The 14,460-nt window shown below is 38.7% G+C and overlaps 1 protein-coding gene across 1 annotated transcript in view; it reads right to left on the bottom strand.

Moving 5' to 3' along the window:
* Window positions 1-334: 334 nt before the first annotated feature.
* The window catches only part of Acot12 (acyl-CoA thioesterase 12), a 37,169-nt gene continuing 23,043 nt past the window's right edge, over window positions 335-14,460 (bottom strand). Inside the window, exons 6-15 of the mRNA XM_090331120.1 lie at window positions 12,324-12,480; window positions 10,463-10,582; window positions 9,243-9,393; window positions 8,404-8,459; window positions 7,984-8,047; window positions 7,286-7,369; window positions 4,022-4,155; window positions 2,543-2,671; window positions 1,101-1,227; window positions 335-844 (exon numbers count right to left, since the gene is read on the bottom strand). Coding sequence (XP_090187246.1) covers window positions 695-844; window positions 1,101-1,227; window positions 2,543-2,671; window positions 4,022-4,155; window positions 7,286-7,369; window positions 7,984-8,047; window positions 8,404-8,459; window positions 9,243-9,393; window positions 10,463-10,582; window positions 12,324-12,480 — 1,172 coding nt within the window. The 3' untranslated portion in view covers window positions 335-694. The remainder of the gene's footprint in view (window positions 845-1,100; window positions 1,228-2,542; window positions 2,672-4,021; window positions 4,156-7,285; window positions 7,370-7,983; window positions 8,048-8,403; window positions 8,460-9,242; window positions 9,394-10,462; window positions 10,583-12,323; window positions 12,481-14,460) is intronic.

Genomic DNA, 14,460 nt, shown 5'->3' with positions numbered 1-14,460 from the left:
TTTTGCCAGTCCTGGGCTTGAGCTCAGGGCCTGAGCACTGTCCTTGGACTTTCTCAAGGCTTGAGCTCTACCACTTGAGCCTCAGCACCACTTCCGGCTTTTTTCTACGTATGTGGTACCGAGGAATCGAACCTGGGTCTTCATGCATTCTAGGCAAGCACTTTAACCACTAGGCCAAACTCCCGGCCCCTCCATTATGTTTTAATGTCTTCCTAATTTAAAGCTCTAAAACATGTAATACATCTTGTCAGATGCCCTGGACAGAGATACCTTCTACACATGGAACAATGCCACACATTCATCAACTTACAGAAAAGCATCCATTCTTTATATTTCATAAACTTTCTAACAGAACATGCATTGTACTTTTGTAGCGTAGAAATGTTTATAATAATTTTAACTGGATTTGTACCATTTTTCAGAACATGCAATATTTCTTTCAGGCAATTTTCCAGTATCTGTATCCCTGCGAGAGGTAGCACCATGAATCTTCTAAAACACAGTTCAAAACTCTTTTAATGTTAAGCCAAAACGACTGGGATTCAACAGGAGATGGATTTTGGATTTTAACATCTTCTTAACTGCATTTTACTTAGGCTGATATTAAATCATCTTGTGGCTTCAAGTGTCATGACTAAGGATGCTTGGAAGTGAAAGTGGAAAATTAAATCACAGGTAATGGTGAGTGGGCCATTTAAATCTCACTCAGAAGTCCATCATCTGTAGCTTTCTCTATGAATCTTATACAAGATGCTGCTGTTTCTTCAATAGAATTTGACCAGCCACCGAGATTTCCAGCAAAGTAAGGAAGGGTGCTAGCTGACATCTGGCTAAGGTAAGAGACCTGTTTAAAAAAAAAAAGATTTGCATGTGTTAGTTAATTTTTTTCCCATTGGTGTGGAGCATTTTAAACGTAGATCTGATTTTTGTGTGGGTGTGCAGGGGCTGTGACCCTAAACTTCTTGGCTTTGTAAGAATGGATCTGAATGGACAGTCTTAGGAATCCCTGGCTGCGGACCAAATTACGGGGTTACCATTAAGAGGGAAATGAAGCAATGTTTCAATTCTGAAGGAACGACTGAAGGGGCCAACAGACGTACAGTGCATGAACTGCTGTCCACAGCCTCAATGAGAAACCCAGAACATACGGCTTCACTTCTGATGTACTGTGGAGATGGTGGCATTGATGGTAGGATGACAGATCTTGTGGCCACCACGTAGGTGTTACTGAAAGATGAGGAAACACATGCTAACTGCTTGTGAGAAATAAAGAATAGTTGTTAGAAAGCAAGTTTCTACCGTCAGTACCACTTTTGTTTATTTGTCCATTGGTTTGTTTTCTTCTCCATGCTGGGGTTCAACGCAGGCCTTTGTATATAGAGGGCAAACACTCTGCAGGCCCTTGTACATCGAGGGCAAACACTATCAAACACTGGGCCACAGCCCGAGCCCACAGTGTCACTTCCTCATCCAGGTAGAAGCAAAGTTCTGAAGACCTGACTCCATCAGAAAACCTTTTCCCTGGCTACATCCAAATGAACAGGACAGGAATACAAGGACCACATGTGCCCTCTTCCTAACAATTACATGAACTTGGCACAATGTCACAAAGCTAGAGTCACCTTCAAGTTCTATTGTATCCTAAAGGATTATGATTTTAGTCTCCTTTCCTTTTTAATTAAAAAAGATGACACCATACTCATTTTAAGAAACTCTCGTATAATAGAGAACCCTAGAGGCAAGGAAATAAAATCTTTCATTGCATTACAACTACATTCTTTTCCCTCACTTTGGAAGTGACTGTTCTTTAGCATCTTATCATGTAGTTTTCCTGGGTTATAAATGTATACAAATAACATTTTTATATAGGCAAATGTGTGCATGTAGATTTTTAAATAAATACAATTATGTTACAAATACATGCTAGAATTTTGTTTTCCTTCTAGCCACATGCCTTTTAGAAATGTTTTGACACTAGAGACTCTGGTCTCAAATCTTTTTCAGTGGTGGAACACTACTTCGTGGTATCAATTCAGCATAATTCATAAAACGGACTGTCAGCTTATTTCTCATGTTTTTTTGGGTGTAATAAAAGCTAGTATATTGGACATGTATATGCAAATATGTGTGTAATTTTGGGGGCCCTTCCATTTAGATGTCTGGCACACATGAAAGGGACATAGGCCGAGATGACAACCAGCTGTGTTGGAATCTAGCCCATTCCAGCCTTTGAGAAATCTTCTATTTCTTTCATTGCCTTTGTACTAATAGTGGATGGTTTCATTAGTTTGCCAAATACCATCTATGAAAAGTAAAAGAAAGGACAATTCTTCAGCATCCTGTGTTATGCTTTCTTTACACACTGCTCGTACTTAATACATGACTGTTATTTTTTTAAATATAAAAACTAAAGATCTAACTACAAAAATTCAAAAGTATAACATTCAAGACCAAAAATGACCACAATGGCTCTCTTATGTTCCATATCAACTTTGCATTTCATTTCTGTTGTTTCTGTGTTACTTGCACGGCATCTACTCACCCATCTTTGGGAGGCTTTCTTCGTGAGACAAGCACTACAAAGTCTTTTGGTCTGTCACCATTGACGTTAGGACAGATGACATGATATATCAGATCATCTTTACTGACATGGTTTTTCACTTCACAGGCTCTGTGTAAATAGACCAATAAACAAAGGATACACTTTTCTTCCTGCCAGACAAGGCATTTATTTCCATTATTTACTTGTATTATTACTGTATTATTGTTCTACATTCGCCTTTTCAGCTCCCTTGACCATTTCCTCAGAGCCAGCATCATAGCTCAGAGTCTGCCTTTAGAATGAGTTGTTCTGTCAGAAAGACTAAGTGTGCATGTGAGGGAAAGAATGTTGGTACTCTGACTCCAAATTTACTGCCTTCAATCTTTGGAATAAAGGCATTAATCTCTTTTCCACACAATTGTTATTCTCTAGGATAAAGTATAATATTCTGGAGACTAGTAATATGGACAGGACCAAATAGGACTCTTAGGTAGGGGAACGTAATAGGTTGGAAAAAGCTGTAAGTTCAAAGTTACACAACTTGTTTTTGAATCTCAGATTTCTATTTATTGGCCATATTATATCATACAAGTTATTTCCTTCTTTCATTTGTGAAATGCAAGTAAAGTTACTATGAGATTATTGTAACATAGCACCTGAATTATAAGATTGAATGTAAGAAGAATTATGTAGAACTAATTGACTCATTCCCCCGTTCCAGCTAAGTTTGGACAGAACATCATCTAGCTTAGAGAATTGTGGAAGGGACATCTGAAAAAATACTACTAAATTTTAGGCACTGTAAGAGCTTCATACTTACCCTTTATCTACAAATACTGATGCTTTCACATTCAAGAGCTTTTCTCAGAGCATTTTATTATGATAGTATTAGCCATGAGCGTTTATCCTGACATTTATGCAATTATAACATGTGGCCCAAGAGAAGTTTCACTTTTGTGTTATTAAAGTGCCTATTACATATTATTTATCACAGTAAGTTAAAACATATTAAACATGAAATTCCCTCTTTTCCACATTTGGAAGTAAGTAATAGGAAGCACTATTGAACTGGATTATGTCTGTCTTGGGGAAGTAGAGCAATGAGGTTGAACATTGGCTTACAAGAGCATGACTTTCCACCTAGCAAGAGCAGGATTCCAATACAAGTCCTGTCCTGTCTGTAAGACATTGGCAAGCATCAGAAACAGGAATACTATTGACCCTGAGTTGCTTGTAAAATAACAATAGAGGAGGACAAACTGTAGCAACTCAATGTAGATAACAAACAAGTGAGTCCAGTATTGTTGTTTTGCATTCTCAACACCATCTGATAAAAGATGCTGTGCAGAGCAAGCTTTAGAAATGGCTTTGAATTCATAAAACAATGCAGCATACATTGGGCAATGGAAATGCACTGCATGTGGAGATTGTCTTTACCAAGATTGATTAAGAAAAAGAAGTATTTAAATTTGTTCTTACATGTAATGTGGGTCCCACAAAGGTCGCTTTGTATAGTCTGACAAGAGATGATAAGCCAAATGTGCTGGGCTCTTCACTTGCTTTTCAACCCTAACAGATAAAATGTCTTTCTCCTCCAGTGTATATATTGTTATCTAAAAGATAGTAACAAGAAAAATTGAAGCATAAGAAAAAAATTCACACACATACATACACACATACACAGAGAGAGGGAGAGAGAGAGAGAGAGAGAGAGAGAGAGAGACAGAGACAGAGACAGAGACAGAGAGGGAGAGACAGAGAGGGAGAGACAGAGAGAGAGACAGACAGAGAGAGAGACAGAGACAGACAGAGACAGAGACAGAGAGAGACAGAGAGAGAGACAGAGAGACAGAGAGAGAGTCAGGGAAATCTTATTACCTGGATAAAAATGAAACCAAAGAATGGCAATTTAAGCTCCAGTACTTGGGTGTCTAGAAGTCTAATCGGTATGGTAGGCTGAGTCCTTGAAACAATATGTGGTTTATCTGAATATTGTGCAGCATATTTCCTCATGCATATAGAGAAGCAGCCTTTCTTTATTGATCTCATTCTGACGCTTTCCTATCTCTCTCCAGAAAGAACAGAGAATGTTACCAAGCTGATAGGCAGACCAATATTTCCTTTCCCTCAGGAGACTTTGGATCAAAAGCTGTGGCTTTTGCCATAAGTATGAATTCAAATGAACTAAAGGGGACCAGGAAGCAAGACAACCATATCCAGAACCAACTCAACCCCTCAGCAGGGTCTTGGAAGCATCCTGTCCTTCAGCATAAGGCATTATTTGATTTCTGAGCTACAAGACTTCATCATTCTGCATTGTGTGGGGTCAGTCCCTGAGTTTCTAATGAGTACTATATTCCTTAGTCAAGCAGAGACAGGTACTGGGAAGCCATTTGACACATGCTTAGACATTAATGCCTTCCTTGTTACTCGGAGCTTTCCTTCTGCTGTGGTTTTGACAATAATAAGACTGTTCAGAGCACATTTCTATTCTTCCCATTTTCTCCATCTCTTTTGGGGTGCTTTGAAGTTAGTGTTGAAATTTGCCATCTTATAATCGTTCCCATGGAAACAAGCTGCAAGATGATAAACAAACATGAGGCTAGGACTTAACTGCAGGAATCAAACAGATGGAAAATTCAAGATGTAAAGGAGAAACCTTTATTTAAGCACATATATACATACATGCATAGTATTCTTAATAAGAAAATAAAGAAATGAGATAAACTAAAAGCAAAATAAGAAGCAAATAAATGATTATTTGCTCATGGGAAATACCTCTTCTCAAGATCTTTAAATCCACCTTGTGAGGGAAGACATGCTCTAAGCTGTAAGTTATTATCAAGCACAAAGAAACTCATGGACGGGCTCTAGTTAGCTGATGGGCTCTCTCATTCAATTCGGTCTGACACATATCCTTATGCCCCAGAACCAAGAAGAGGCTGACATATGCAAATCCAAAAATAAGTTACCATCTCAAAGCTTAGTGGCCATGGTATGTGGCAGGAGCTGTGGATAGATGACCCTGCTCCTATTCTGGCCTTTGCCAGCCATGCTTTACCTTGGTGGAAGTATGGTGGGGTGAGATATATTAGCCGGAGCAATTGTAAAAAGTTAACTTATGCCCAAGTAATCATTGATAGTCTTCCTATAATGTTAGCCAATTTATTATTTGGGATTTGTTTCTAGATATGACTTCCCAAAGAACTAATATTTTAAATGTATAGATATATATTTGATAAATTAAATAAATAAATGTTAATGAAATATACTCTTTTGCTTCTCCAGATATGAGCATGTGCTTTCCCTTTCATGCTATTTATGAATGCTAAATACCAACCATTATACCATTATGTAAGAAATGGATTTGATTTATTTGTTTTCTTTTTTTTGTCTGGGGGGCTTAAACTCTGGGGTTGGGCATTGTCCCTGAGCTCTTCAGCCCAAGGCTAGCACTCTACCACTTGAGCAACAGCACTACTTCCAGTTTTCTGGTGGTTAATTGGAGATAAGAGTCTCATGGTCTTTTGTGCCTGGGCTGGCTTTGAACTGTGATCCTCAGATCTCAGCCTCCAGAGGTAGCTAGGATTACAGGCATGAACCATAGGCACCCAGCTTAAGAAACAGATTTTATGTCAAGGGATTGATAACATATTTTATGGAAGAGAAAGATAAACTAACAGTTTTGTTTTTATTTCATCTATATTGCTGTATCATGGAGCCCCAGCAAGATGGAAACCTAATTGGATCTAAAGTAGGTAAGGAAGACTGAAAGAGTTCAGTAGTGAATGATAAGGAAATAACAAAAGTGAAATAATCAAAGGAGGTCAAAGACAAATTGAAAGGAATCAAGAAAGTAGGTTCTAAGTAAATTTTAGAATCAGGGTGAGCTGAGTAGATGACCCATCATCTAGTCTGGAGCATAAGTTGCAGTTATAAGTATGATGGGTTATGGAAGTGTTAGCCAAGACTGTGCCAGGAAGATGAGGAGGGATAGTTACCCTTTGTTACGGTACACTGCTCCCTGGATAAAAATCAATCCATACTGAAATGTGGACAATGTCCAAGAGCCAGCATTGCTGAGGAGATAGGCAATCCTCTGTGGTGGCAATATAGAGGAAGCAAAATGTCCCCTAGGGAGCAGAGTCTAGTTAATGCATGAGCAGCAGCATCTGATGCTCTTAAATCAACTAAAATTAAAATTGAAATCATATACATTAATTTAAATGTGATGCCTTGCAACACATTGTAAAAGCTGCTGGAAGAGATACAAAACATGAAGACAAAGCTTCCTTCTTAATGTCTTTGTAATCTAGTAAGGAAAACAAGGCTATACAAAACCCTAAGTTACTAAGGTTTAAATATCAGTCCATAGAAACTGGAAAAACATGTTTTTAAAAAGATAAGGCCAAAGTGACAAAATAATTTTAAAAATATCACCGTAGCTGCTGGAGGGAGAAATTCATGAAGTCCAGAATGTTCTTATGGAGAAGTGTTTGTTTTGGCTTTTGAAGATCCTCTGATTTCAATGGATGCACATTGAAATTGAGGAAGGAGGAAGGGATGGGATGTGAGAATCTTGGTGCCCATATTTGGATGATCCAGCCAGCATGTAGCCAGAATTGTGAAGGTGGGTCACACTGAGAAATCGTTTCCCCCAAAGCTTTTCACCTTCGTGAAAGCATCAGTTGGACTGGCAGAATCCCCAGCACACCACCACTTAAAATGGGCAGTGCATCATACCTTCTCCAGTGCTACGGAAATCTCCCAACCACCTTTGGCTGCCATCTTCTTGAGGGCTTCCACATTGTCATTGCTCAGCGATGCCTAAGATACAAATAGATTTCATAGCTGTGGGTTCAACACCTAGATGTAAGAGTAAATAACTTTTGCCCAGAAAATGGGCATTGTTTAAGAAGGTGTATGTTGAACAAAAGTAATACTGTTTAGCTTAGAATTAAATTTTGACAGAATTTGTCTTAATCTATTGATTTAGAATTCTGAAAATTAGAATGCCTAGAAAATTAGTATTATTTGAATTGTGATCCTGAGCAGTCATTAATGTTAATGTATATGATCTATAACCAATAAGTTAGAGTAACTTTCTGCTTTTCTCTGCATTTTACCTTCCGACTAGGTCCAAGATCACAGCCATGTCAGTCAACACAAATCATGGTAAAACACCAGAGTACCGGTCCCAGCTGGTGGTCAAACAATGTGAATTTGTAGATTGGGAGCATTCACAGATGCCACCCAAGATGAGAAGCAAGTGGTTGGGCACTAATTATGTTGATTTTGTTTTACTTAGATGCATTGATCTAATTTGCCTTTATATCTAAATTGTGTGTGTGTAATCTAAATCAGTGGAACAAGGAGACTTCTGCTTTTATAATCAATATCATGATCTGCATAGGAAGAATACTACAATGCAAAACTTTTACCTGCATACTTTTATCCCAGTGTATGGAGAGTGAAATCTCTTCTTTGTGGGAAATAACATATTTCCTGTAAAATTAGCACACAACAGTAATCCTGGTACTATCTTAAGCCCAAATTAGCAGTTTTAAGCAGCTGTTCTTTAAAAAGCTAAACAAAAGCATGAGGCCCTCAATTCAAGTGTCAGTACTGGCATATAAACAAATAAATAACAAATAGATAGACAGATAGATAATATATGAAATAAGGAGGAAACTCCTCCTAATTGTTGAAAAACCAGGGAGAATCACAAATCAGTCATTAGGCTTCAAGAAATCTTCTTTTGCTTTATGTGGGAACAGAGACCAAAGAAAGTCTTTCCCTTCTTGAAGAAAAAAAATGAAATAAAAAAAGATTCCCAAGTCCTCATGGCTTGTGTCTCTTACCTTCCCAGGCGAATTCTCTTCCGTGCAATAGCTCCCCTATGACGTCGAAAATCATCCTTTGAAAAGGCACAAAATAAAATGATCAACAGCTACTATTTTAGTGCTACAGTACTAGCACATTCTTTTTCTAAGACAATGGAAGGGATTAAGTGGCATGCAGAATCACTGAGACACACATTCATGTAGTTGGAGCTTCCATGTTTAATCCATAAAGGGCAGTTGTAAGAATAAATGTACAACCTCTGCAGCAATTACTGTAGCATCCAGGGTCAGAATTATTAATAAATCTCATGATCACTCCTAGGAAAGGCGAACATTGAGAAGAGCCACTTCCTGGATAAACAGACATAGTTCCAATGGAATGGCACAGCATCCAGAAATGGATGTAAGAATGGGACAAATGAGACTCCTAAAAGGGTCATGTCCTTCACAAAGCAGGGTGTGGGTCAAAAGCAGTGTCAGGATCTCCATTATTTCAACAAATCACTAGAATGATTAGGGAAGAAAAAAATAATAGCAAAAGAAAAAGTCCATTTTACTATGTGAGGCCAAAAAAAAAAAATCAAAGGGAAAAGCCACAGGGGTAGTGATGGAGGGTAACAGTTTTATGACCAAATCGTGATATCTATTACAAAAGCAGAAATCATCCCAAAAGCTATTGGGATATTTGCCTCTTTAGAAAATGTGCTGGTGTTTTTTTTTTTGTTTTTAACAGAAGCAAATTAGATGAGATAAAAAACCAACAAGAAAGCAGGAATCTCCTCGTTTAACTAATTCAGATTATGCCTATCCAGGTGAGATGGTGTCTGATGATTGAAGTTCCTGGGGTAATCACTGACCTTTGAAATGGGTTTGACTCTGGGAAAGGTGATGAGCTTTTCCTGATCATCCACAGCATTATAAATGAGGAAAGCACTGTTGATGTGACGGCCCCGGCCCTCCGACCATTCCCGACAGTCAAAGGCCTCCACGCGTACGCCAACTTCCACACTGCAAGGGGTGAGCACACAGGACCATGACACCACTGGCCGCCACTCTTACTGCTGGCACCATCCTCTGAGCCGCTGGATGAGGGCCTTGGGTTTTCTGCCCATTTTTTTTCACCCATTTTTCGGTCATAGAATTAGTTTGTGACAGCTCTTGAGAACACTGCCACTTTTATTTGTTCACTTTCAAATAGGAAAATGTACAACTACTAACAGGATCTCCAGATCTTGGGTGTGTATATGCGCATATAAATGTATATAACATATATAATGTGTACATGTGGTTATAGTATATATGTATATGTGGTGTCCAAATATAGTGTATATATATGTATATATCACCAAAATATGTTCCTAGGCAAAAGAGGCTAAACTGTGCCAAAATCACCCTTTTCCCTAAAAAACAACTCTTCCATCACTTAAAAGACCCAGACACTAAAATTAGATAGAAAATTTAGATTTCTTCTTTTTACATTTAGAAAAAATGCTAACCAAAATCCTTCCAGAATGCATTCAGAATAATAAAATAACTAGGAATGGTTTAAATTCATAATGATCAAAATGAGTTCAGGCTGGGAGTTTGGCCCAGTGGTAGAGTGTTTGCCTAGCATGCACAAAGACCTGGGTATCACAAACACAGAAAAAGTCAGAAGTGGTAGAGTGCTCAAGTGGTAGAGTGCTAGCCTTGAGAAAACCCAAGGACAGTACACAGGTCCTAAGCTCAAGCCTCAGGACTGGCCAAAAAAAAATGTGTTTATGATGAGTTAATCAACTGTTTGGCCACTTTGGGGATTGAAAGAAAGAATAATAATTATGATAGGATATTAGATACCATGCATAACCAGCATAGCCCAGATACCACTCACAGGACAAAACTACAATAATTACATTTGACACTGTGTGTGGAGAACCCATGCAGAATAGAGGCTTCAAATATGCTGCCAGGCAAAGAGAGACGTTAAAAAAAGAAATGAAAGGAACTTGTTTTCTTTAAGTAGTCCTTACATTCATCTTCATATTGAAATAAAAATGAATATGCATGAATTTGAGTAGACACATAGGGTATTCTTTACCTTGTCTGAAATGTACTGTTAACAATGGCCCTGAAGACAAGCCGGTCCCCAATTGTTGATGATCCCCGGAACTTGAACATGTCAACCGACTTCAGAAACAGATGTGCTGGACATAAGCGGCTGAGGAAACAAAGAGAAGAACATGATCACACTCCAAAACATTGTCGACAGCTATTTTCCTATCCATCAGAAGCAACAGACAAGTCCTCAACCTGTCTTTCCATATAATCAACTCTTGACTGCAATAGGTTGTGGGCATCCAGAGTGGTTTTGTACACACCCTGGAAAGTACCAGGCCTTCAAGCAGTGGGGCTTTACTGAGATGCTGGAGCTTTTGCCCAAGACTCTTCTCTATGGAAGTCTTTCCAAAATAAACCTAGGCCTTCTGATGTGATCTGCAGATACATCCATCCCCACAGCTCACAGTGACAGTCCCAGGAAGTTATAACTTGCAGTTTGGAGAGGGACAGGAGGGAAGGCAGCAGGAGTCACACCCCATCCTTAGCTTCACACTTAACTGACTCAGCCACAGAAGGCAACGTTTTTTCCTCACAGAAAATGAACTACTTGTGTAGATGTACGATGGTTGAAAGTCATTATTTTAATGGACTAGTTGTGTTGTTGTATGATGGCTGAAAATCATTATTTTTAAAAACTTTCTGTGTGTATGGAATTTTGAAATCGTTCTAGAGAATCCTTAGTTTCAAAAGACACTTCTATAATTCTTACCATGTTGGAATCTTACTGTGGACATTCATTAAAGGAGTATGCTGACACTAAGTGAAGAGATTCCATCACTGTTAATTATAATGTTAAGCCTTTACAGTGGAATATGTTCAAGTTCAAATGCTATATTGTCATTAACAATGACAATCTCAATGCAAAAACAAGCTCTTTTATTTGAGCATAATTTATAGAGAGGATAAGTACAGGTTTCTAATTACAGTCATAACTATAGACACATTAGTAGTAAGCCTCTTTTAGTGTGAGGAAAAGAAAAACCTTAATTTTCAATGATTACAAAATTGTCGCAAAACTCTTCACATGCATTTTAATAGAATACAGTGTTCCGAAAGGCTACCCAGTTACCTTATGAAATAGTCTTTTCTAAAATGAGGAGAGTTTGAAAATTGTCTCCCAAGTACTCCTCTTTCATTTCTTACTTTTCAGCTCATTATCTATCCGTAATGATTTAAACCAACATTTTCAAAGCTCTAGATAAACAATTTCTTCTTAAAAGATTTATAACCAGCCCAAAGTTAGTGGTCCATGCCTATAATCCTAGTGAGTCAGGAGGCTAAGACCTGAAAATGGCAGTTAGGGACCAATTTAGGCACCAATTGACCAGCAAAATAACCGGAAGTGCAGGCATTGCTCAAGTGGTAGTGGGCCAGCAGTGAGTAAAAAGGCTGAGCAAGAGACAAGGTCCTGAATTCAAGCCCTAGTACTGGTACAAAAAAAATAACAAAATAAAATTAAGTGAGGTTTGTAAATAAACTGAAAATCGAATTTTTAAGTGTAAAGGCCTTCACCATCTCTATTCTGCAGCTACCTTTTTGTAAACTAATCTTGATGAGCTGCAATGTTGCAAGAGCAGTATTCATAATTCAGAATCAAGTACTGAAACTGTCATTCGGTTAGATTTTTGAGCTGGGACTTTAAACATTGTTCACGTTCACACAAAAAGGCAAGATTAACTGGAAGGTCTGCAAGTAAATGATTTATAATTTTCTCCCTTGGATTAAAGGCCATGTTTGGTTCAGTTCCTCCATTGCCTCTTTGGCTAGCTCAACAACTAGATCTTTTCTAATGTTCACCACATGGGTCCCCGAAAGAAATGTCAAAGGCCAAAGTCAAAAACCTTGCAGAAATAGTAGCCACTGTCTCCATCCAAGCCATAATCTGGCCACCAAATGTGTTTCCGTGATGGTTTGCGTGGGGTGGGAGGACAAGTTCAATGCTCTGAACAGAAGTACCCCTGGTAGTCATCGCTCCTTCCTCTTCATCACACATGACATCTGCAAGGTGTAAAACAGCAGTGATGGTGGAGACCATGGGGCCTAGCAGCAGCCTGCACTTTAGGACTTTTAGACAAAGGAAACTGTCCTCCAACTGGTTTTAAATGAAGAAGTGTTAAGTTTCTGCAGAGTGACTATCATCAGAAAGATGGATAGATATGGTGAGTTGGGTTAAGAAAACAAATTAGAATGGGAGTTTTAGAAAATGTATCCCAAACTAAATCTACCAGAATTTTGATTGAAGTAATAGGTACTTTTAAGCTGGAGTTGTTAGGAGGGAGAGAGGGCACAGGAAGAACAGAAGTTTGGAGGTGTTAGATGCTTCACATAATCCTGTCAGATGATTTTACAGGTGTATACTTACGTCAAGTTGCTTGCTATATATGGGTCATTTGTCATATGTCAACTATATACCTCAATAACCTCATTAAAGACACAATAGTGGGAGCCATGAAGGGTTGCAGATCCTAAGAATCTGAATCACCATAAACTTTAAAATAGAGATGTGGCTTTTTGTGCAAATTGTTTGGTGACGAATGCAGGCACAGCAGAAAATTCACAATTGACTGTATTTCTCAGTGTCCTTCTGCTTTTGAATCATATCTGCCTCATTCACTGACAAATTGGTTTTCACTCTCAACAATAGAGAAATTATTTGCTCTGGCTGCAAAACAGGAAAATGCATTCAATTATGTCTCCAGCCGCAGTCAGTGAGTCATTTGCTAAGCATCAACCTCACATGAGATGTCTGGGGGACATCACAGGGCCCGCGATCGACCGCTTATGACAGAGCTGATGTGGCCACATCAGACACATGGATGCCAGCTGTTAACAGAGATGGAGCAGACTCATGGAGGTGGACAACAAGGGCAGTGACAGATCTTATGCTCCACTTTGTAATGGAAATATCAGAGCCATCATAACTGACAATTTCTTTCTTTTCTTTTCATTTCTTTCCTTCCAGGTATAACTTCAGTCCTTTGCTTACAATATACATCAGTGACTCTCCTTGTTTCAGTATGAACTTTTCAAATCCTTCCCATGGCTTAAAAGACCTTTGTCTTGGTGTGTGAATTGTAGTTCCCTCTTGAGTCACAGCTGCAATGATGGCCACCAACCTTTCCCACCATGTTTTCTCCCCCATCTCCTCCTATTGCTTTGTTCTAGCCACTCCCTTCTTTGAGCAGCTGCTCCACAGAAAATTGTCTTCAGCAGCTGGGAATCTGCATATGTCCACTTTGAAACAATGCCCTGAGCTTTATATCATCCTCTCACACTGCACTCTTCTTCTATCTGGGCTCACCTCAGGGAAGCCTTCCTCAACTCCTACAGCAACGTTTCATCTCTTCCATCTGCTGCTTTACCTCAATCTGTGTGATCCTTCATTATCAGATTTACTAGATCATAAACTCTAAGGGGCAGAAATTTTTTAGTCTCATTTCTGACAGGGGAGCTCAACAAATATCTGTTAATTGAATGAAAAGTTGGCGGATACACTTCCTCTCATAATTTTCACTCTCAATAGCATATTTTTAGGAAATGCGATGGTGGTTGGGTTGTTATTGTGTCACACACACTGTCTGCGGTTTGTGACAGCTTCCCAGGCTCCAGGCTTCTGATTAACCAGTACAGTCAGACACAGTCAGTGTTTTCCAACTCGATGAGTGTGAACAGCATCTCATGTTGGTTACAATTTGCATATCTCTGATTACTAATGAGGTCTGGCATTATTTCATGTGCATATTCAACATTCTTGTTATTTCTTAATGAAATGTCTGTCATTTGCTTCAAATGTTGTTTCTCACTGCTGAAACTTCTGTTGGATGAGTGATAGGCGTCCATTCCATTTACTGTGCCCCTTATCCTCTCTCACCTAGTTTCCATTTCTTTTTGTATTTGGCTGAATTCTAATAATTCCTTCAGATCTGTTTTCCAGTTTACTGCCTTTTCTGATGTCTGATCTACTCATTGAGTTTACGT

This window comes from Megascapheus bottae, chromosome 4 (genome assembly GCF_031878675.1).
Source record: "Megascapheus bottae isolate mThoBot1 chromosome 4, mThoBot2.hap1, whole genome shotgun sequence".
Taxonomy (NCBI): Eukaryota; Metazoa; Chordata; class Mammalia; order Rodentia; family Geomyidae; genus Megascapheus; species Megascapheus bottae.
This window is presented reverse-complemented; position numbering and strand designations above follow the sequence as displayed.